General features: G+C 38.4%; 1 protein-coding gene across 11 annotated transcripts in view; it reads left to right on the forward strand.

Moving 5' to 3' along the window:
- ELAVL4 (ELAV like RNA binding protein 4) overlaps nt 1-22,335 on the forward strand; it is an 85,375-nt gene that overhangs the window by 13,163 nt on the left and 49,877 nt on the right. For 3 of the 11 annotated variants that reach the window (XM_079154810.1, XM_079154809.1, XM_079154808.1), the window contains exon 2: nt 20,881-20,967. The exons of the other annotated variants lie outside the window; for them this stretch is intronic. In XM_079154810.1, the coding sequence (XP_079010936.1) occupies nt 20,962-20,967 (6 nt within the window). In that variant the 5' untranslated portion in view covers nt 20,881-20,961. The remainder of the gene's footprint in view (nt 1-20,880; nt 20,968-22,335) is intronic. 11 annotated transcript variants of the gene reach the window in all.

The following is a 22,335-nucleotide window of genomic DNA, read 5'->3' on the forward strand; positions in this document are numbered from 1 at the left end:
GGAAAGGATGTAAAGAGGAGTCATTTTATTTATTTAACCCTTAAGACTAGGGCAAGAGGGATAAGTTGATCTGGTCCCACTCAAAGCTATTTTGTAGGCAATGGAAGTTTTTGTTTCCTCATGAATAGATTTCAAGACTTCACCAAGAATCTTCTAAGGGTTTTGTAGGTGTGTGTGTATACAATTTGTATGTGGTATGCAAGCGCTCTGGAAGAATTTGGTTAATTTTCAGAATGTGCTTGTATGGGCAGAAATACAGCTGTAAAAAGGGGGACACTGGGGCCCAGGATGTAGCTCAGTGCTGAGTGCTTGCCTATCATGTATGAGCTGTAGAACTGATCCCCAGCACCCAAACAAAGGTGGGGGGGGCTTGATTTTGGAGAATGATTAGAAGATATTTCTTTATATTTTAACCTAGAAAATCTCATACCTGTTAATGAAGGATGAAAATGAGATGATTGGATTAGTGGTTTGAACAGGCAAATGGGCAGGATAGGGGCAGGTGGATATTTATAGGACCTTCTTGTTGGACAGATGTTTGTATTATTAAAAAATTGAAAATTTATCTATATGTCAACCCTGTACCTCAGTTTCTTCTTTTGTTACATTTCTGGCTTAATAAGAAAAGATTTTGAGCTTTGAAGAGCAATAGTAAGAACTCTCAGGTCTCCAGTGAGTGAATTTTGGAGACATAGGCTTGCCATTGGTGTCATCTTAACAGTACTAGCAGGTTTTGTCAGTGTTCCAAGAACAGAGGAGCGAGTCTGCATTCTAGAATTTCAGTTATTTCCCACACAGTTCTGCTTAGAACAGATCTGTGACCAAGGAGATCATCTCTCATACTCACTTGGCATTGTATAATTTTTGCCCTATGGTGTCAGTTTGATCTCTTTAATGTAATTAGAACAGGTACTGTTAACCCCTTTTTATAGAAAATAAAGCTTAGTCACTTGCCTGAGTTTACAAGTTCAGCAATATCAGAAGTCATCACTCCAGAGTGTTTGGGAACATGTCCAGCTTGGCCAAAAATTACATTTCTTGGGAGAAACAAAGAAAGGTAATTCCCTTTCTAGATCAAATATGTATTGTTATGTCTGTTGCCTCATAGAACATTTCAGTACTTAATACCCATTGTAATATGGTGGGAAAGGACAATGATAGGCAGAACATGAACAGTGTCTGGGCAGAGGCAGTACAATGCACAGAAGAGGGAGACATGAGTTCTTGTTGGGGAAAGGAGGTAAGACTTCATGGAGGAAATGCCAGTTGAGTGGAGCTCAGAGAGGAAGAAAAATTGGGAGAAAGGGGGAATTCCACATAAAGAGTAAAGGTATAGAGGTAGGAACTTACAGAGATTGCTTGAGGAGTTATAAGTAGTCTGGTGTGAACACAACCAGGGATGTGTAAAGATAAACTAGAGAGGGAAAAATTACAGGTTAGAAAGGTTTATGTATTTTTACTTGATTTTGAGTTTGAATTGGTAACTATGGAATGTCTTAGATCACGTGTCTGTTGTTTCCTGATGGTTTTGCAGGGCCAAGACTGTCTTTATTAAGTCATGATATCTCAGAAATAAAGTCACCCAGAAGATGCTGCTCAATTAGTAATTGGTTATTTAGAGGGGATAAACATTACAGCACCCTTCTAGTGACAAGGTGATATTATAATGCTGGTGCTCAGGTGTAATTAGATCAAGGACTTCTTTTAGGGTTACAGTGCCAGAAAGCAGTAGGAGGGGAAAATACTGACTTTACTTTGGATTGTGAAGAAGTGTGCCGTTAGAGGACAGTATACTATATTTCTTACCAACAGGTACCTAGTGCTTACCTTACATGATAAAGTGTGGCTAGAGAGAAGACAGTGGTGGGTGGGAACAAGCTTATTTCCTCCAGTATAAAAAAGTATCTACTATGGACTTCCAAGTGCATGTACCAAGTCACCTAACTTTCCTGAGTTAGGTCTTACTTAGTAGTCCGTTAGCCATGGAGAGTTAGATCATGCCAAATGTCCTCTTATTTCAGTATCTGGTACATAGTAGGAATTTGATAATGTGTATTGAATTATAATGTGGTTTTTTGGGGGGGTTATGTTTGTTTTATAAAAAGCCTTAACTATAGAATTAGACAACCTCAGAGTCTTTTATCAACTTGTGGGAGTCTGTTTTAACCCAACTTATCTAACCTTTCTGAGTTTCAGGTTTTTAATTTATAAAATAGAATTAATACAATTTCATGGCCTAATGAGAGGATCAGTTGAATGATAACCTTGATACATTCTCTTGGATGGGGTAACAATATTTGTCAATTACTAGGTTCTAGCTTTGCCTACAGTTGAATAGCATTAAAAAAAATGAAAACAATGGATAGGATAATACAATGGAATGAAGTAGAAAAGAAAATATCAATGGATGATACTTTCTAAGGGTAAGTATTATTTCATGAACCTTTTGCATAAGTTACCTGTGCTCTGAGTTATAAAGTTAATATGGCTAATATATTTCTTACTTATTTTTTTTACTTTGTTTGAGTCATGGTTGGAAAAGTTTGAGAAAAACTGTTATAGATGATAGTGAGCTCTGCGTTATCCAAAGGAGAAATTATAGTTAACTTTTTCAGAGGTATGCAGTGGAAGATCTCTAGTATCTTCAAGATTATTGAAGAAATGATAACTCTTGATTGTTCTTGACTTAATATGAAGCATTGTATCCTAAATCTTTGAAAGTTGAAGATGTCTGCATGATACGCTTTGGGGATATTAACCAAAATGTTTATTAACTAGCAATCCTCATTCTCCTCAGTCATGCTACCTAGGTGAACTTGCAAAGTAATAGTAATAATGATGATAACTAGTAATAGAGATGGCCAGCATTCATTTTTTTTAGCTCTTCCTATGGATCAGGCCTTACAATCACCATCCCTTTTAATCCTTAGAACAACCTTAAAATATAGATGCTAATTTTTCTAATCTATGACTAAGCTAACTGAGGTTTTGAGAGATAAAGTAAGGTTATGTGGCCAGCTATTGGTAGGCCAGGGTTTGATTTGAACCCATCTGTCCGATTCCAAAACAAATTTTAAAAGATTTATTCAATTCCATGAAAATGTATTAAAAAGCCTACTATGCATTACCACTGCATATGTCTAATAAAGATAAGTGGCTTATTTGATGTCTGCCCTTCAGGGTTTACCAACTGTCCTTGAGATTTTACTGCGATTTAACAACAGAAGATAGAAAAAGTGCAGAATATTTTATACCATGTATTTTACCTTGGAAGTACTGAGAAAAGCACCTTGCACATAATAGGCATTCAAGATTCATGGAAGTTGGGTTTTTAATTCTCACCCTGGAACTGGGAAGGAAATGGGGAAGAGTGTTGGGGAACCTTTACACTAAAAATTGCTATACATCTTGTTACTGCACCTAGCTGCGTAGATGTCCCTACCTGCAATGTGGGCAGATCCATCTGTCCTAAAGCCACCCAGAGTTTTTTGAAGTTCCTACAATATCAGCGAAAAGCCAATAAGAGCTCAAGCATGCAAATTGTAAACCTCAAGTTCTATTCAGCCAGAGAGCATTTTCTAACTTAGTATGAAAAGAGAATCCTATGACAGAGTCATTTAGAAAATGATAAATGGAGATTGGGCTTCCTTAGAATGGAGAAAAACAACAATAATGATTGCTGCTATTGTTATTTTTACTATGCCACTCATTAGAAATATACCTCAAGCAAGTCACATATTTCTCTGAACCTCAATTTACACATTTGAAAAATGTTTCATATTGCTCAGGGTCATGAGGATTAAGTAGATCCATTTGATAAATGCTAAGAGTTCTGATTTGGTGGTCTCTGAGGATTTAGTAGTAAAGGACACATAGTACTCTGCCCTCAGGGAAATGTTTGATAAGAGTGCTGTGAGATGTGGGATTCAGACTCCTACCACCTCAAAGGCCACTATGGAGAGAATGGAGCACCCCACAGCCTTCCTTGGGGTATGTATATTATTGCCATGTATTATGTCTTACTTGCATCATCAGAGTTTCAAGTTTATTTAGGCAAGAGTGCTGTGATATTCATCTTTTTATTTCTTCCTATCCCTGGATCTGAGCCTTGTGTATTGGCACATTGCTACTTTATACCATAGTTACTTAATGAATCCAGACCAATTCAGCAAATATTTACCAAGTTGTTCAGGGTACTGTGCTGGGGAAAAGAAGGGAACGTTTGCTGAACAGAGTTGAATTTTAAATTACTTTAGAGCACAAAAGGAGAACAGTATCATGAGGTAGTGATAAACTACACTAGTGCTAAAAATGCCTGTGATCTATTCAGAAAGAAAATAGGGCCCCAAGGAAAATTCAGAAGTGAGCCTTAAAAAGTAACAGATTCTTTCTCTCTTAGTGCTGTTTTGTTTATATATCATAGAGAAACAGTGTATTTGCTACAAGAACATGATTCAGATGAGGTCTTAGACATGACTTCTTAATCAATATGTGGCTCAAGACCAAGTGTAGCTGCCTTCACAAGGCCCAGGAAAACCTCTGTGGCCTGGCCCCTGCTCTGTTTCCAGCCTCCCATCCTGCTGCTCTCTGCCTTCTGTTCATGCTCCACTGTGGAACTATGCTGTTCCATACATGTGTACAGGTAGATTCATGGGTTTCCAACATCCTTTATCTCTCCTCATCTGGTTTCATAAGACAAATAAGTTTCCATCTCACTCAGTAAGGCTTTCCTATCTCTAGGTTGGAGCTTCCTCTACCAGCGTCCTTCCATCAGTGACTTTCCAATTGCATAATCATTCTGGGATTTGTCTCATTTCACCATAACCTCAACAATCAGAGCTGGGTTTGTATCTGTGCCTGGCACCTAGTTCATGCTTAATTATAAACTGTTAACCAAATGATGTAGTTGAATGTCAGTTAGGTTTTCCATAATGTGTTTTCATCTGAAATACACTATGAGTATCCCACTGTAGCCTATGAGTGGGGTCTTGGATACAAAGCCCCCTTGTTGTAAAGACTGGTTGTGACACTGCCGTTGCTCAGCAGCCACAGTTCTGCAACTTTGAGCTGAAGATCTTGAGAATGTCTATTTACATGAAACTTTTCCTGATCATCATGACTCACCTGTAATTCTTCAATAGTTCTTTCTTCTAGACTCCTTTATGTCACTTGCTCTCTGTACCACGCAGTTAACAGTGATACATCACAATAATAGCGACCCTTTATGTTGTATGTGTCAGACTTTGCAAAAAGAACTTAGGTTATCTCATTAAACTTCACAACAACTCTGGGAAGCAGGTATTTTTATCTGCACTTTGAAGAAAAAGCACCATGTCACTTAAGTAAGTTGTATAAGGACACCTGGCTAGGAAATGTCAGACATGAATTCAGTCTAGTGTGTTCGATTCCAAAACTCATGTTCTCTGTCCCATTTTGTATTACTCATCTCTTCAAAGGCAGGGACTAATGAAAAGCATTATGTCTAGTGGTTATTAATAAGAGTGTTGATCTGGACTGCCTAAGTTCAAATCCTATTTACGAGGATTACCAGCTGTGGCCTTGGAAAAATCACTTCCACTCCCTGTGCCTCAATTTCTGTATCTATATACTAAGGTGGTTGTGAGGACTTGGTGGGCCAATGTATGTTAAATACTTAAAACAGTATTGGGGCCTGGTGTGGTAGCCCCTACCAGTATTCTACAGGTTAAAAAATAAACTTTGTAGCCTTACACAGGATTTTAATTCCTTCCCCCACTTATTGTAGTATGGTCATGGTAAAGTCACTAACACATCCAAGCCTTGTGTAAATCCCACTTACTCTGCCTGTAATCCCAGTTATTCTGGAGACAGAGGCAGGAGGATCTCAAGTTCAAGGACAGCCTCTATAACCAGGAAAGACTGTGTCTCAAAAAATATGTAGCTCAGTGGTAGTGACCCTGGGTTCAATCCCCAGTTCCAATAAAAAAAATTTTTTTTAAAGAAAACAATACTTGGAATATATAGTGCTAAAGATCATCATTATTATTATCATACAATATTAATTTGTGTCCCTTCTTCAAATATTTGCTGAGTGCCTGCTATTCCAGACACTGTCCTAAGTGCTAGAGATAATAGCAGTGACTAGACCAGTCCCTGCCCTTGTGGAGTTTTGTTTTAGAGGGGGAAAGCAGACAACAGAGTAAGTAAATCTGTAGGCACTAGTAGATACCACACACTATGTGAAATACTATGTGAAATTTTATGATGTCACATAATAAAATGCTATTTAAAAAAAGAAATAATGGCTTACAGAGTGATACTAGTGAGAACTTGTCTGTGAACACAGTGAAGCCACAGTCATTCATCCAATGTTTTGTTTCTGTTTGGTAAGCTGAAGTAGTCAGTGCCCTGTTCTGAAAGGTGTAGCTTTATATATCCTTCCAACTTCTGGGCTTGCCTGACCTGAACTAGCTATGAGGGGGGTCATCCCTAGAATGTAGCAGACAATTGAACAACTGTATTAAGATGTCTGGACTTCAAGAAATCCCGTTATAGAGAACTTATAAATAGGCCAGGCTCCCAGTAATGAGGGAAAGACTCTTTCCTGTTTTCCTGTATTTGGCTAAAAATTGGGTTAAATGTCCCAAGAAAATCATAAGGAAGATTTGGCCAGTCATTCAACTAAGGACAGGATATCTAGTCAGTAAGCCTGTGAGATCTTCTGGTGGCTCCGTGTGGGAGATGCTTTGGCCATTGATATTAGCATAGGATTCTACATCTCCATTAGAGTATTCTACTAGTTAAGAATATCAGCTTTGGAGCCTGAGGAATTGGATTTTTATTCCTTCTCCCACTTATTTTGGCATGGTCTTGGTAGTCACTAACTGGTCCGAGCCTTTATTTCCTTGTCTAAATGAGACTTAATAATACCTTCCTCATAGACTTGTATAGATGATTTACTAAACAGTTTATGTAAAGAGCCTGAGTTCACATTCTGGTACATAGTAAGCAGTTAATAAAGGAGGAATTTAAAAACTAGTTCAGTCCACCTACAGTGGGCATTTTAGATATTGGTCATTTATTTCAGGGCTCACAGGGAGAGAAGATTTAGACTGAAATATGAGACCTACTTCCCATTCCATAGCTTTCAAAAAGGAGAGCAGATAATCTCAAAACCGAGGATATACCATCTCAGAAAGGATTGTAGATGCCAAAGGAAAATAAGATTGGATTTGCTCCAAATCAGTGTGATGGAGACTGAGACAGCCAGTCCCTATCACAAAGCTGTGTTGTCTTCATCCCCCTGGGGTCACCAGCCCTGAGAGGCCTGAGGATCTGTGAAGAAAAGCACACATGATAAAAAGGCTTTGGAGTCTGAAATCTTGTAAGGGCTTGGAGTTCAATTCTTTCTTGTAATAAGTTAGAATATTTGCTTTTGAAAGTATGGTGAGGGGAAAGAATGATTTGATTATTTTCATAGGTTAAAAATATTCAGGGAAGGCCTCCTTACTAACTGGAATTATAAATAAAGCTACTTGAGGCTCCAGTGTGAGCAACTGGAAAGCATTAGTTTTAAAATATAGACATAAACTTTTATATATTTTTATCTCCTCCTGCCATTATGTATACTATTCCATAAAATTAGATTAAATTGAGACAAAAGTGCAGTTTATTCTTGTCCCAAATCTCCCTTGTTTTCATTAACAATGTGTAGACTTAAAAATTACTTTAAAAACAAAACTCTCCATCAAACACATGTAAGAAAGGAATAATTTTCCAAGCATTTGGCAATGTACTTTTTGTGCAGAGCTCTGAATGAAGCCCTAAATATTTTCTTCCTCTTGTGGCTAGTGGTATGTTAGTATTATGATTCTCCCAGAGTTGATCTGACCCCATTGACCACTTGTTTACATTTGTTTTGATCTTGACGCCTGTACTAGTCTAAAATAAACAGAGCAGGAAGAGTGAAGAAAAGACTTAAGAAAAGGACTTCAAAATATAGAACTGTGTGTTCCACAGCATGCCCAGGAGCCTGGTGGGCTGGGAAAGAGGAAGTCTCTTCCTGTGTCCCTGTTCTGTCCCTCTAAAGTCTCCTACCATCCTGCACCTGCCTCTCATCACTGATTCATTCAGTGGATGTTGGTTGAATTCTTTCTGTGTACTAGATGCTGGGAACAAGAGGTCAACCAAAATTCAGGCCCTCCTCCCAATCAGTGGTGAGACCAGGAGGTAAAAGCTGAATCAGGGCAGAAGGGGAGGAGGAGGTTCTGGGGGTCAGTGAGACAGTTTTGCAAAATTTCAGGGTTGGTTAGATGGTAGTAAGAGAAACATTTCAGTGGGCACATATGCAAAAACATGGAAGGGATGTATTGCAGAATGTGTTCAGATTATAGTACTTTCCTCATGGCATTTTGAAACTTTTGTCTACTAATTTTCCAAGAATGAATTACTAGAGGGTAGGGACCAAGTGTCATGTAACTGTATCTAATAATAATTTGCTTAATCTTTGCCACATTCTTATGAACCCTATCAACATTACCTTGTTAACATGTGCCACCTTGCATTTAAGAAAACTGAGACAGAGTAGTTAAGTAACTTGCCCAAGGTCACATAGCTAAATAGGAATTTGGTTATGGACAGTCAGTTTCTAGTGCCTGTGTATTAATATTTGAATGAATTTAACTGAATGGATGTAGAATAATTACATTTAAAAGAAATAACATGCCAGGCAAGCCCAGATCTAAGAGTTGTTGCATTGAAATCTAAGAGCCCCCACTGGATTTGTCTTTGACTTTGGCCTTGGCTTGTATGACTACAGAAACTCCCACAAGTGGAAATGTTCTGTGGGGCTCTTAACCTCAAGAGGGTCCTGCAGACATCAACCAGATTCAGACCCAAAGTGAAAATGAACTGAGTTTAAGTGTAAAACCATGGAGATCAGAAGTAGAAGGAGTGTGGAAATGAAAACACAGATGCTCTAAAAGTGACTTTACCCACAAGGTGGAAGGCCACTGGCCTTCCTTATAAATGCAGTCTTTGGGTACAGTTTAAAAGCAGTTGAGGGAAATAATGATAAGGGCAACATAGCTTTAAAAGAATGAAGTGCTCCTATTTTTAAACTGACCTTGAGGAGAGCAAAGAGAGTAGAGAAGTTAGGGAACAACAGGGATTGCAGATTTGGGTGTGGGAAACAGGTGAGGGCCTAGAGAGTCATCTATTCATTCATTTATGCTACCAACAAAACCAGGAGTTCTGTACTAGCTGTGTACTAGCGCTGCACCGGTCTCTCGGATAATTGGAATCAAACACAGCCTCTGTCCTCAAGGAGCTCACAGTCCAGTTACAAAGGAAGACAGGAAGCTAGAGAGTTTTGACACTGCAGGGTGAATATCCCTAACAGAAATAGGTACCAGGGATAGAGGTGGGAGCCATGAGAGGCGGCGGGGGGATTGGAGAAGAACACATTAGGCCTGGTGGCAGAGCGACAAATGGGAGCACACACTGTGTTCTGGTTCATCATTGCCAGTGCCAAAAGGTGTTGCTTGGGATGTGCTTTACAGAACTTGTCATAGGTAAAGGAGGAAGATGGATATCAGTGACAGGAAACATCAGTTCAAATCCCAGCTCTGTACCATGTGAACAGGGGCTAGTAACTTTACCTTCTGTTCGCTCTTTAACCTTCAGTTTGTTCACCTGCAAAATGTAAGTGATGGCAAGGAATGACCTCACCCAACTTTCAGGGTCTTCATGAAGATTAAATGGGGTAATAAGTGTGAACATGTTTCCCAAATCCCCAGATTCTAGTTGATAATTTAATGAATTCTTACTTTGTAAGCAAGTGTTTGTAAGGGTTGATCTCATTTTTTCCAGGGGGAGTAACACTTTCTGTGTTATCTCTGCACTTCTCACCACACCTTTCTGACCGTGGCCTGAGATCTTGCCATGCATTCTGTGTGTGTAGCGGCTTCTCAGGATCCACAGGAAGGAAAGAACGATCCAGGTGGAGGGTAAAACAAGAACAACTCCTGCTCTTCCCACTGAGCAGGTCCTCGTAGAAAGCTAAAAGTGCCCTCTGTTCTCAGTATACAGAGTGCACTGTGGCAGTGTTATGAAATTTCCCATGAAAACATGAGCATTTTCCTTGTAGGAAATCAGAAACTGTAATGACTGTGATAATTTACCTTTGAAGTATCTGACTTTAACTGTTCACCTTGGAGGGTTTTTTCAAAGTGCAAAAGATAACAGAAATCATATTTGTAAATATCAGAAAGTGGTACATTCATTATTCATTTTTTTCAGAGTTCACTTAGCCCCTCCCCCTTATATCTGTATATCTATACATCTTCCTGTCAGGCATTATTGTGAGAACTTATTAGTGAATGTTTGTGAAGCTTTGTGAAGATGAAGGAAATAGCTGCTGGCAAAGGTGATGAATTTTAAAGTCTTCTTTTCTATTTCAGAAATTAAATTCCAAAGATAAATCTTACCAGCCCTTAGATTAGTTAACTTTGCCAGTATGTCTTATTGAGCAGGTCTTTTCAGAATGTTATGATTTTGACAAAGGGAATTAACATGTATTGAGTGTTTACTGTGTGCCAAACTCTGGACCTGATGCCTTAAATTTGTTGTTTTAAATCCTCACAAGTCAGATAGAGTTACAGCTTTCAGATGAGTACATTTAAATTATACTTTAGAAAGTCTTAAATGGCTAAACTAAGGTCAAAGCTGGAGCTGGTTTTAAACCCAGGTCAGATCAACTCCAAACCTTGTGCTTATTCCATTTTACCACACAAAATTGTGAATTAAGTTCTTTCCTGTAACAATCCACTTGACAGTATTTCTCCACTAATAGCAGATACACTGTCTGGATGTTTTAAATCAGATTAGATGATTTACTTTTTCTAAGACTACTGGAGTGCATTTTATGTTGCTTAAATTTTTCCTCAGAGGCTTAGGAAAGGGTGCAGAATTCAGTTTCAGTCTTGGGTTCAAGTTGCATTTCTGACTGAGTGACAGTGGACACTGCCTGGAGCTGCATTTCTCCATCACGTGTAGAGTGACCGCACATCTTTAAGTGGAGGAAGTATTAAAAACCACTTTGAAAAGTTGTGTGATATTTGAGTGAAGTAATATACATAAAGACACATCACCTTATTATGTAGGTGCTCATTGTTGGTAGCAATGTACAGAGTTAATGGTAATTGCTTGCCAAAACATTTTCCCATGTAACCCCAAAGCACTTTTTATCAGCATTACAACAGGATCTCTATGTATTAAGCATTTGCCAGCTTCCAGTCAGGGATTTTGCTAGGCACTCTGTACATAATTCTCCATTACTATATTTATGACATTATATATTAATTACTCATTTACTTATTTATTGACTTCCGTGCAAGCAGGAAAACTTTCTCCTTTGTATTCCTGGTATTTAACATGACAGTTTCTGTACCATCGAAGGGACTCATTCATTTCATGGAATTTTGCTTGGTTTTTGTTCCTTTGTACTGCTTTTCTTCTTTTAAGAGCTAACTTGGTTGTGGGGAGGGACTGTTCAAAAGGAGCACAGTAATATCATGCTTCTTCTTCATGTTCATAGTTCATAACTTGATTTAAAATATGCCTGTAACTAAAGAAATTTCAGGTTGCTGTAGCTTAAGAACAGATGATTCTTAAGTTTGTTAGTCTTTTGCATTTTTACAAAGCAGATTTCTGGAATAAAAAGACTATATCAAGAGTTGGAAATGTTTATCAAATTTACTTTGTATCTGTGATTTCAAAGGACAAGGTACAAAGAAATAAATTGTTTTCGATACTCTAGTTTTATATACATGTATCAGATCCAGAATATTCTTAGGAACATAGTAAATTAGTCCTAAAAGGGTCTCATTTGAGAATTATGTATTATGCAGTTTGAGTTATATAAAGATAATATTTTTGAAACTTTATTCGTGTTTTTAAAAATCTTATTATTTCTAAATTTTAAAAATGCCAGTTTGATTTTTGCCTAATTAGTGAGGCTTCAAAAGCATATTTTGAAAAGGGAAAAAGATTGTGAAGACAAAAATATTAACTTATTAATTCTCTCTTATAATCTAAAATTCTATTTTTATGAGACAAATTATAAAATATATATGATAGATTAAGAAATAGAACAATGAAGAAATTGAGGCAAAGGAAAATTAAAAGAATTTAATTCAGGGGCTGGAGTCACGGCTCAGTGGTAGAGCGATTGCCTAGCATGTGTGAGGCATTGGGTTCGATTCTCAGCACTGCATATAAATATATAAAGGTTCATTGACAAATAAAAAAATATATTTTAAAAAAGAATTTAATTCAGAAGTATGGTTTGCGTCCTTAAAAAAAAAAAAAAGCAAAAGTTTGCAGTGAGGTCCTATGCACTTTAGACAGGATGCTGCAGATTTGGCACCCACTTTCCTAACTTAAAAAGAGGGGATCCAAGGACTTAACTAGATTTGGTATCTACAAAACAAAAGGAAACCTGTCACACAGAGAACAGAGAATATTAGGGGTTCATTGCCACAATAAAGAATTTGCCTCAGAGAGGGCAGAAATATTCTGATACTTATGATTTTTTTTTTTTTTTTTTGCCTCCCACTTTGCTTCCTGTTCATGAGATTTTTAATAAATAATGTATTAGGAGGATCTCCATATGCAGGAAAGAGAGAGAGCAAGGCTTAAAAAGCATGGTGTGGAATGCTGCTTGACAGTGTCATACATTCACAAGATGTCCTTGAAGATGGAGCACAGAACAGAGATCAGGGAAATTTTGGCAGCTGCTGTTGGGAAAATAAATGGCTGTTGTGTGATTGGGCAGATCCTGAAAGCAGGCTCCTGCTCAAACCATGTAATTAAGAAAAGTGGAAGCCTTTGTCCAAATGCAGAATGTTCATAATATCAGAGTTTGTCAGCAGGAGCTTTTAGAACGGATCAGTACTTTTCACTCCCTGATCCAGGGAATGGTTTCCTTATAAATCATCTACTCTCCTTGCTGTCCTCGTGAAGGTTGCTGCCAGACGATAAGGCAGCCTTAAGATTGTAACCTTGCTAATTCACAGTGATTTAGGTGAAGGGGAGACTGAACCAGAGATGGTTTTAAGAAATGCAGTCTTTATTCATTTGGGTTCCCATGTGTCCTCTAATGGTAGGAACAAACAGACTGTGGCCAAGGAGAGATCCTGCAGGATGGCTCTAGGGAAGAAAAAGAATCATTTTTAATACTGTGACTCCAAACTGGTTTGAAGGACTTGACATTTTCTTTCTTTTTTAAAAATAACTTCCTGTCTGATTATAAAATTGCTATATTCTTACTGTAAAAACAAGACAAAAATTGGAAAATAAGGATTAAGACAAGTATAACAATCACCTTTAATCCTACCATTTATTGTTAGCATTTTTATTTTCCCTCCTACTCTATGTGTTTATATAATTGAGATAATCAATCTTTTATTTCACTTCTCTTTCCACATTGATCATACACATTTTCTTGTGTAATAAAAACCCATTATAAACATAATTTTAACAATTGCAGAATACCATACTATAATATTATACAGTAATTTATTTAAACAGCAGCCATCTTTCTTGTCAGGCACTTAGGTTGCGTCTGTTGTTTGTTTGTTTTTCTTTCCTTTTTTTCCTTTTCTTGATATTATTTGTACTTTTGATCTACGTAATTTTGGAACCTTTTCTAAGGTTCAGAATGGATCATTGGGTCCAAGAATAGGAACCTAAAATGCAGAACTATTTTGCCAATTTATATTTCTACTGATAATGATAAGAAAGACCATTTCATTGCACTTAAAGCTTGACAGTTGTAAATCTTGAACTTCTCATTTCTATGTAAACGTGTTGCCCATGAATAATTCAAAGACACATTTCTCCCAGTTGAGATCTGAATTCTCACCAATACAAATTTGGTGAAGTCCGCTTTTACTCCTGCCCATTCTATCTTCCCAGAGAATGTTCAGGGGAATGGTGTCCAACTAAGCTCTCAGAGGTAGTTTGATGAATAAAGTTCTCCTATCAAATTAGAAAGTCCTTTTTCCACCTAAAGTTTCTCTATTATACAAAAAATGAAAAAAGAAAGGCAGTGAAGAGGGAAACAAACAATAAAACTTCAAGCATAATAAAATAACTTCAAATTTAAAATTATCCTACTAGAATGATGTTCAGGATCTTTTCATTAATGAACAAGTAGAGAAACTATAAAGCTGTGCGAATTGTCCATGGGTACAATGGACCATGGCCACTGTACACACATTGAGGTGCTGAGAGCTGTTTGATTTCACTCAGTATCTTTAGCTTCAGAATGCCCCAAAATAACCTCTCTCTTCTGACTTGCACAATTGGAAGAGCTGTTGGCATTACACAATTCTTTTTGAAAAAATGAAGGTTGCTCGACACAGATTTTTCTAGGCACTCTCTACTCGCCTTAAGTCTCCTCCTTATCCTCCCCTATATTTTCAAAGTAGAATATATTTCTACGTAGATTTCTGAAATTTTTAATTTGCGTGTACATATAAAACAAATTTAGAGATGTGTTTGTTTTTAACAGCTAAATATCAATGAGGTTGCTTACACTCTGAGCCACTAGCCAAGCATTTTATAAATATATAGTACTTACGTTTACATGAATTGTGCCATTAGCTATTGCTTATGCATTTAATCAAAATATAAATCTGACTTAATCAGTCCATGGACAGTTTTTCAAATGACTCATTAACTCCTCTTTGTATGGAAGATGAAGGTAACATATTTACTATCACAACTGGTCCCCATCCCAACAGGTACCCATGGTTTATCATTAGGCATTTTAGTTATTTTATCCACGTTAAATGTTCAGAATTCTGAGAAGCTTAGGTGGTAGGATGGGAAGGAATTGTTTTTCAACCAATTTTTTTTTTTTTTTTTAGTCTGAGCTTGCCCAGGAAATTGTGTTTATATTAACATGAAAAATTTGCCTTTTTCAAATATAAAGCATATTGAAGGTTTGATATTATCTACTGGCCATTTTGGAAAAGAAGACTGAATTGTGGGGAATAAAGGAACATTCCCTCATCTTTATAATGACCTGGATGGTCAAGATGTTCCTCAGCTTTGGAGAGTTTGCCATAAAAGTCAGTTAAAACTGAACACCCAGGAGGTTTACCAGGATTGCACCAGAATGGACACACCCCAGGAATCATTTTAGGCCCAAAGTGAAGCTCTAAAGAAACAACCGTAGGGCATAAAGGAGGTCAGTATTTATTTAGGAGAGGAAGTGTGCGTGATGTGTCTGGGGAAGAAGATTAAAAACTTGGATTTCTGTGATTCTGAGAATAATGCCTGAGAGAAATTAAATTTTGATTATGCTTTTCATATCCATGCTGGCCCTGCTATTTTAAGTATTAATGTCTCTTGTTCTCTCCAGCGACTGCTGATTTTTTAAAAGCCCTGACTACCTCCACTGAGAATACTTTTGGCATGCCTGGTGTTCATCTCACTGAAGAAGATGCCATTTCAAAGGAGGGATGCCTCAAGCTTCCCTCCTTGTTACAAACAGGCATTTGTTTAGGACAGAGGCATTTAGACCAGGAGCAGGACTGTCAGTTCAGTATCAGAACAGCATAGGATCAGTCCGAGTGTATTCAGTGTATGTGCTTTGGGCAAGGAAGGGAGTCATTAGTGGAACTCTGAAGGGAATTGCTTAAAATAAAAGGTGTTTACGGTTGATTTTAATTAATTATTTGTTTACCTGTTATCCTCTGCCATCTTTCCAGTTTTAACTTCCTGTACTGGGCAGGGACCAAATGATTTTTGTTTCCTCAATTCCTAGAACAATGCTCTGGCCTAATAATAGCATCCAGTAAACTTGTTTTGAATTAAATACACTTGTTTTAAGGATATACTGAGAATTTATGACCACCGAACTTCCTAGAGTAAATAGGTCTTTCAGGTTATTTGTGCATGTGCCCAAAGGTATTATTAAACTGTCAGTGTTTTCCCAGTTGAAATTAAATTTTTTTCTAGAGTTTTCTGGTTACCTTCCAGCAGAATCTGTGGAAACTTGGTGTGAATGGTTTGGGGGGCCTGGATGTGGTTTGCAGCCAGTGGTCTGTGCGAGTCATCACCTCCGAGTTCCCTTTTCTAGAGTGATGAGATCATGGAGCTGGCCCCTCCTCTTGGGCCCCCTGAATGACATGTATCTTTCATCGTTGAATCATAACCAGGAAAGTTGTATTTAGAAAACAATATTAATCTGAAGGGACTGGAGCAAATTAAAGCCTCTTGAAAAAAGGAGGGGAGGGGTGAAATTTTATGAGCTAATAGAGGAAACTTCAAAGTAATATGAAATTGGGGGGCTGTACAGACATTTTTAGTATCTTTCAAGGAGCAAGAAGTGAGGAATTATTCCTAAAAATAATGTCTGTCTTCAGGAACACAGAGCCTGCTGTGTAATTTTCTAACTTTGGGGATTTGTTTTTCAGGCTCTTGAAAGGCGGGCAAAATGCAATAGTCAGGACAGCTCTACCAGAGTCTAACATACTGCATGTCAGAATTTTATAAGGGTTAAGTGGGAAATGCCTACAAAGAGAATTAGAACTTTTATTTTTGCTCTCATGAATAATTTAAATCTATTTCTTTAATGGCTCGATTCAGTGACTGCCCTTGGTAAACATTATTCTTCGTGCTCTTGGGAGCACTTGTTCTATTACATAAGGGTTAGCCTTTATGTATACATTTTCAAAAGTCCTTCCAACACGGTAAAAGAAAACACCTTTAAATATTCGTTAAAATATTTAATAAGATCCATGTGTGTCTCAAGTGTACACACCTGAGATATGTTCGCAGTCTGTATATTCCTTTAGCATCTTTCTAGTTTCTGGGACTGCTGACATTTAAAGGGGCTTGAAAACAGAAGGGAAGAGTATTTGGAAAAGAAACATTATTTTCCTGTGACCTTCTATGGTTCTTTCCTCCTGATCCCTTTGCATGAATTGAGCAGTGAGACCCAGAGTGGAAAACTGCGAGTTGAGGGGTGCTGGGAGCCTGGTGTGGGTGTACAAGGGCCCTGCACTGGGCTCCTGAATGACCAGTTACAATAGTGAGTTCTACATCAGGGCAGACTCTTGTAATGCAAAGTCGTAGTCTTTTAGTTCCTCACAAAGTAAATCCTGAATGCGCATACTAGGTTAAAATGCAGAAATGCAAAACAATAGTTTATCAGACTGCCATTTTTATGGACACTATTGGGACAAGGATACAATATGGTGTGACTGTTGGGATTGATGAGAGGACTACAGAATCCCCCTGATGTGGTTCTTGGGGGCCTTGGACAATGACTGTCTTTAATTGTGAGAAGGAGCACCAGTCCAGCAACTCTAATTTCCCCCAAATGTGAGCAGATTAAAGCTTTATGAATAGTGGAGGGTGAAGGGAGGTGTAAGCAATTCACAAACTGTTGGAAGAAATATTAAAAGGACTTTAAGTACATTTTTAGTACTTTAGTCCTTAAGTACACTTTTAGAATTTTAGAGTGGTCTTGCTTAATACACTTCAAGGACTTCCCTGGCCACAGGATGTGCTTTCTCCTCTGACATTTGGACTCTTTGGCAATAAATATTTGTTTGTTTAGTGAGTGAATGAATTCTAAGAGCAAGATATTATATGAACAGAGTAATTTTGGAAGGAAGAAAAGATTTTGCCCTTTGATTACATTGCTACTCTTAGCTTTTCTAACTCCTAACCTAGTTTCTTAGGTATTGTTTTTTATCTTTCCCTCTGTTCTCTTCTAATAATATTAACATCAATCATCACTAATACCTGTGGAGGGATTAACAAGCCAGGGATAGTGCTGAGCATTTCATGCACATCATCTCCCTCAGTCTTCATGATAACTCAGTGAGGACAGGTACCAGACTAAAGGCTGCCCTAAACCCCCAGCTTCTACTTTCTTCCTCCTGATATTTCATTAAAATGGGACTGAGATAAGGGTGTAGAGGGACCCTATACGATGTCAGCATGCTCTACTAACAGTTGTCACCCACCTTGGTGTGGGCAGTGGGGTGGACAGTGGGTAAGTGGAAGAGATCAGGTGAGAGATGGGTCACCTCATCACCACCCCCAAAAAAGTAGAAGTATAATCTTCAAATGACCATGCCTTCATTGTCACAAGAGTCACAAGTGAAGTGATCTGCACACCTGAGTTCCAGTCTCTCTCTGCCTCTTACTAGCAGTGTGACCTTGGGCAGGTCTTTTTCTCTCTTCCGGTTCTCAGTTTCCTCATCATTAAAATTATGGGATTGGCCTCTGTGGCCCCCAGTGTTTTTGATATTGATTGTATATCCTCACTGTGAACTCAGCGAGGGCCCCTTCTTTGTCTTTTTCTCTGTATCCCAAGGGCTTACCTAGAGCAGTGCCTGGCATGCTGGGCCTCTATCTCTGTCGATCTCACATACACTGATCTAGCCATAGTGAAAATAAACCCCTTTTTATGTACATATGACCCAGTATGTCCAGGTAATAGAGTTACAGCTAACTTGGGAGGATATAAAGATCCCAGGTTGTGGCAAGGGAGGTGCCATCAAGGGCAGAGAGAGAGGCTTCTCTCCTACCAACCCCTAGTACCGTGAGAAAGAGGCCTCTGCTCCTTACCTCCCTCTGCAGAGATAAAAAGACCCTGGTGATGATCCAGCAGCTGCATGTCTGAGGCCTCCCTGCTTGCTTTTGTTGTATATTTTGCAGAGAAGAGTGGTAGGAGGGGTGAGGTTAATGCGTTGAGTGTGAGTAATTAGTCATTCAAACCATCGACATTTACAATGACAGGATTTGAGTGCCTACGTTATTGTGCACTGCTCTAATAGTTTATCCCTGAAATTTTCTGCCTGTATAATGTTTCTTAAAATATATCACAGGAACATAAAAGATTTAATGTAGTGCTTTGTACAACCATTAGAGTTTGAAGTCAACTGAACCTCCTCAATGCTCTATCCTGGATGCTTACTGTAATTTTTGTTCTTAATTGCCATTTAGAAGAGGGAAGGAAGGCAAGTCAGGGATTTGGATCCTGGTCAGCTGCAAAGTTGGCTGTGAGACTCACACTGAATGCTTCATTCGTACATATGCACACTTGGCTAACTGATATATTTGTTTGTAATGAAAATTGTGCTATTAGAATATCAAAGGCATTAGCCTGAGGAAGAAAGTGTTCTGATTTTGCTAAACCAACCTCTGTTTGGATGATGTGCTTCCCACCAACATTCATTTTCTCTATCTCTGGTCTGAAACCGACCAAGTAGAGAACACAGGTGTCCTCTCTTTAAGATCTCTCATAACCTTAAAATGCTACATATTCATATTCAGCATCATTACATTAGCAACTTCTCTTATTTTCCAGGTAATGTTTTAAAATCCTCTTGGTTCATTCACATGTCAGATTTGATGCTGGCATTTTACATTTCTGATTCTTTTTTTTAAAGTCTGTGTTATATCCTGTGATGCATCATTAAGACCAGCGAAGGGGGTCTTATTACATAAGATATATTAACACATTTGCAAATGTTTTTCAGCTTTCAGACTATACATTTTATTGAGAAAACTCTGTGGATATTTTCATTAATTCTTTCTGGATCCCCAAAAGTATAACTTTCTAGTGTGTGTGCAGAGCAAAGAGAGCTCCATCTCCATCATGTAAGAATGACATGTCCTAACTTACGAACATGGTCACTTGAGGTAGCTCAATGGTGAATGTTGCATCTCATAGGCACCACTGGTTGTCCAGTCTACAGATAGGGCTCAACTTTGGGAGTCAACATAAATTTAAAAATCTACATAGTATGTAAGGACATGCAGAAGGCTGCTGGTGGAACTGAAATTACTTTGCCCGTAGCCTTGATACTTTCTAGGCCTTTCTGGAGCAGGTAGACCTGTAAGATGGTCACATGGACAAGTGCAAATTTTCACAAAGTTGGTGAAGTGAACATCCATCAGACACAAGACAAACCTGACCGTCAGGTGACCTTGAACAGTTTTGGTTTCACAGAATCTCAGCAAGCGTAGGTGTGGTACACATTCTTCTATATACTCCATTATTAGCACCAAAAAACTGCATCGCTTAATGCAGGATATTTTCTAGATGTCTGTGGAGAGCTGTAAGAGGGCTGACATGACAGAGGTAGTAAGCAAGAAAGGGGCTCTGAGGATTTTTTGTGGAACTGGTTTGGGAGTCTTGGGAGGAAGGAGTGACATTAAATAAAAATATAGTAGTTGGGCTGCTCTGAGGGTCTGCCAGCCAGGCCTCCTGAAATGGATAAACTCTGATTTCCCAGTTCCTTACTGAGTTGGCAGTGCTTCCTGTGTTTGTTGCCTGGACACCTAACTCAGTGAAGTAGTAAGATGACATAGCAAATAGAGGTGCTGTGCAGGCCCAGGAGGCCAGACAGCTTGTCTATGCAGAGCTGACCCAGGAGGCCTGACAGTGTGGCAGTGCAGAAACCTATCTCCCACCCAGGAGCTGTATTGGTGCCCACTAAACCCTGCTGGGCTCAGCTCCCCAGTTCTTTTACTGGACCTTTGCCTTGAAGGCAGAGCTGCTGAATAGGCTTCGCTGGGCACAGTTTTTCTATCTTTTTTTTTTTTTTTTAAAGGTACTAGGGATTGAACCCAGGGCAGTGAGCTACATCCCCAGCCCTTTTTAAATTTTTTTGTTTTGAGACAAAGTCTCAGTAAGTTGCATAGGCTCTTGCTAAGTTGCTGAGTCTGGCCTCAAACTTGAGATCCTCCCTCCTCAGCTTCCAGAGTTGCTGTGCCACCATGCCTGGCTAGTTTCTATCAGTTCTGAGGAAAGCTTGGTTTAAGATTCTTCTCAGAAGCTTTTTGCTTTCTCCTTGCTGTCTGGACCAGCCTTCTGGAATCCTACAGTTGACCTGAAGCCAAGAAGAAAGTTCTGGTGATGTGAGAAGTGGAGCCACTTAAATTACTTGCATGATGGTAAAGAATCTAAGACGCCACTCACCGTCCTCAGTCTGCTTTATTACCCTGGCTCTTCTCAAGACTTCATGTTTTTCTTTTGGTTCCATTTCCCATTTGTGACCATCAAAAGAGGAAACAGTAACACTGGTATATGATGAGGAATAATAGTTACGATGTCTCTAGGCACTTTGTATTGTAGATACTTCTTATATATAAGCTTTCATTCTAAAGAAAACCAACCCTGCATGGCAGGCTTTATTCTAGGTTTACAGAAGAGAAATCTGAGGCTCAAAGTGTTGGAGTAATTCTCTGAGATCACACAGCTAATAAGTGATAGAACTAGAATTTTAAGGCAGCTATTGTCTTGGCTCAAAAACTAGTTCATTCCTTTCTTTCTTTTTTTCCCTATACCACTCTTCTTCAAATGAGAAAATAAGTAAAAACAAAATAAGCAAAAACAATAGCCTGAACATTGATGAGGATGTGGAGAATCAGGAACTTTCACTCTTTACTGGTGGGAGTATAAGTTGGTACATCCACTTCGAAAAACTATTGGTAGTATCTACTAAAGCTGAATGTACATATACCTTATGACCCCAAAAATAGAATCTTAGAAATATACCAAACAGATATCTGTGCAAATACTTAACCAAAGACTGTGCATAATGCTCAAGGCAGTCGCATCTATGACAATTGAAAACTAGAAACAATCTAGTTCATCAAGAGATAAATGGAGTGTGACATTTTCATGCAATGAAATTTTCTATGGCATAGGAAAAAAACAACCTAGTGCTACACCTAACAATGTGCATGACACTTCAGACAGGTGAAAAGGCACCAAAAGAGTACACAGGGAAACATTCAAAAATAGGTAAATGGAATCTGTGGATTAGAAGTCAGAATGATGGTTACTTTGAGGAGGGGGGATGTAAATGACAGGAAGGGACAGGAGGATTTCATGGTGCTAGTCATAATCTATGTCATGATGTGAAAGTTGGTACCCAGGTGTCAGTTGTGTTCACTTTATAAACATTCTTTGAATTGTAGCCTTGAGGTTTACACACTTACTTCATGTATATTATATTCAATGAAAATGCTTAACCCCCCCAAAAAATTCTCTGTCAAAGGGTAATAATAATGGGATCTACTGTATATCAGATATCTGCTACACCTTGGTTCCCCAATCTGTAAGATATAGAAAATATTAGAATATGCCTCATTGCTTCTTGTGAGGTGTCAGTAACAAAAGTCACTGACTGGCAGAGTGACTTTAATAAATATCAGTGATGGTGTTTGTGTTCTCACCACTGTTCAGCCACTGTACATATGTCATGTCACTGGATTCTTCTCATCATTTTGCAAGGCGAATGGCACTATTCCCATTTT

Source organism: Sciurus vulgaris, assembly GCF_902686455.1.
Source record: "Sciurus vulgaris genome assembly, chromosome: 1".
NCBI lineage: Eukaryota > Metazoa > Chordata > Mammalia > Rodentia > Sciuridae > Sciurus > Sciurus vulgaris.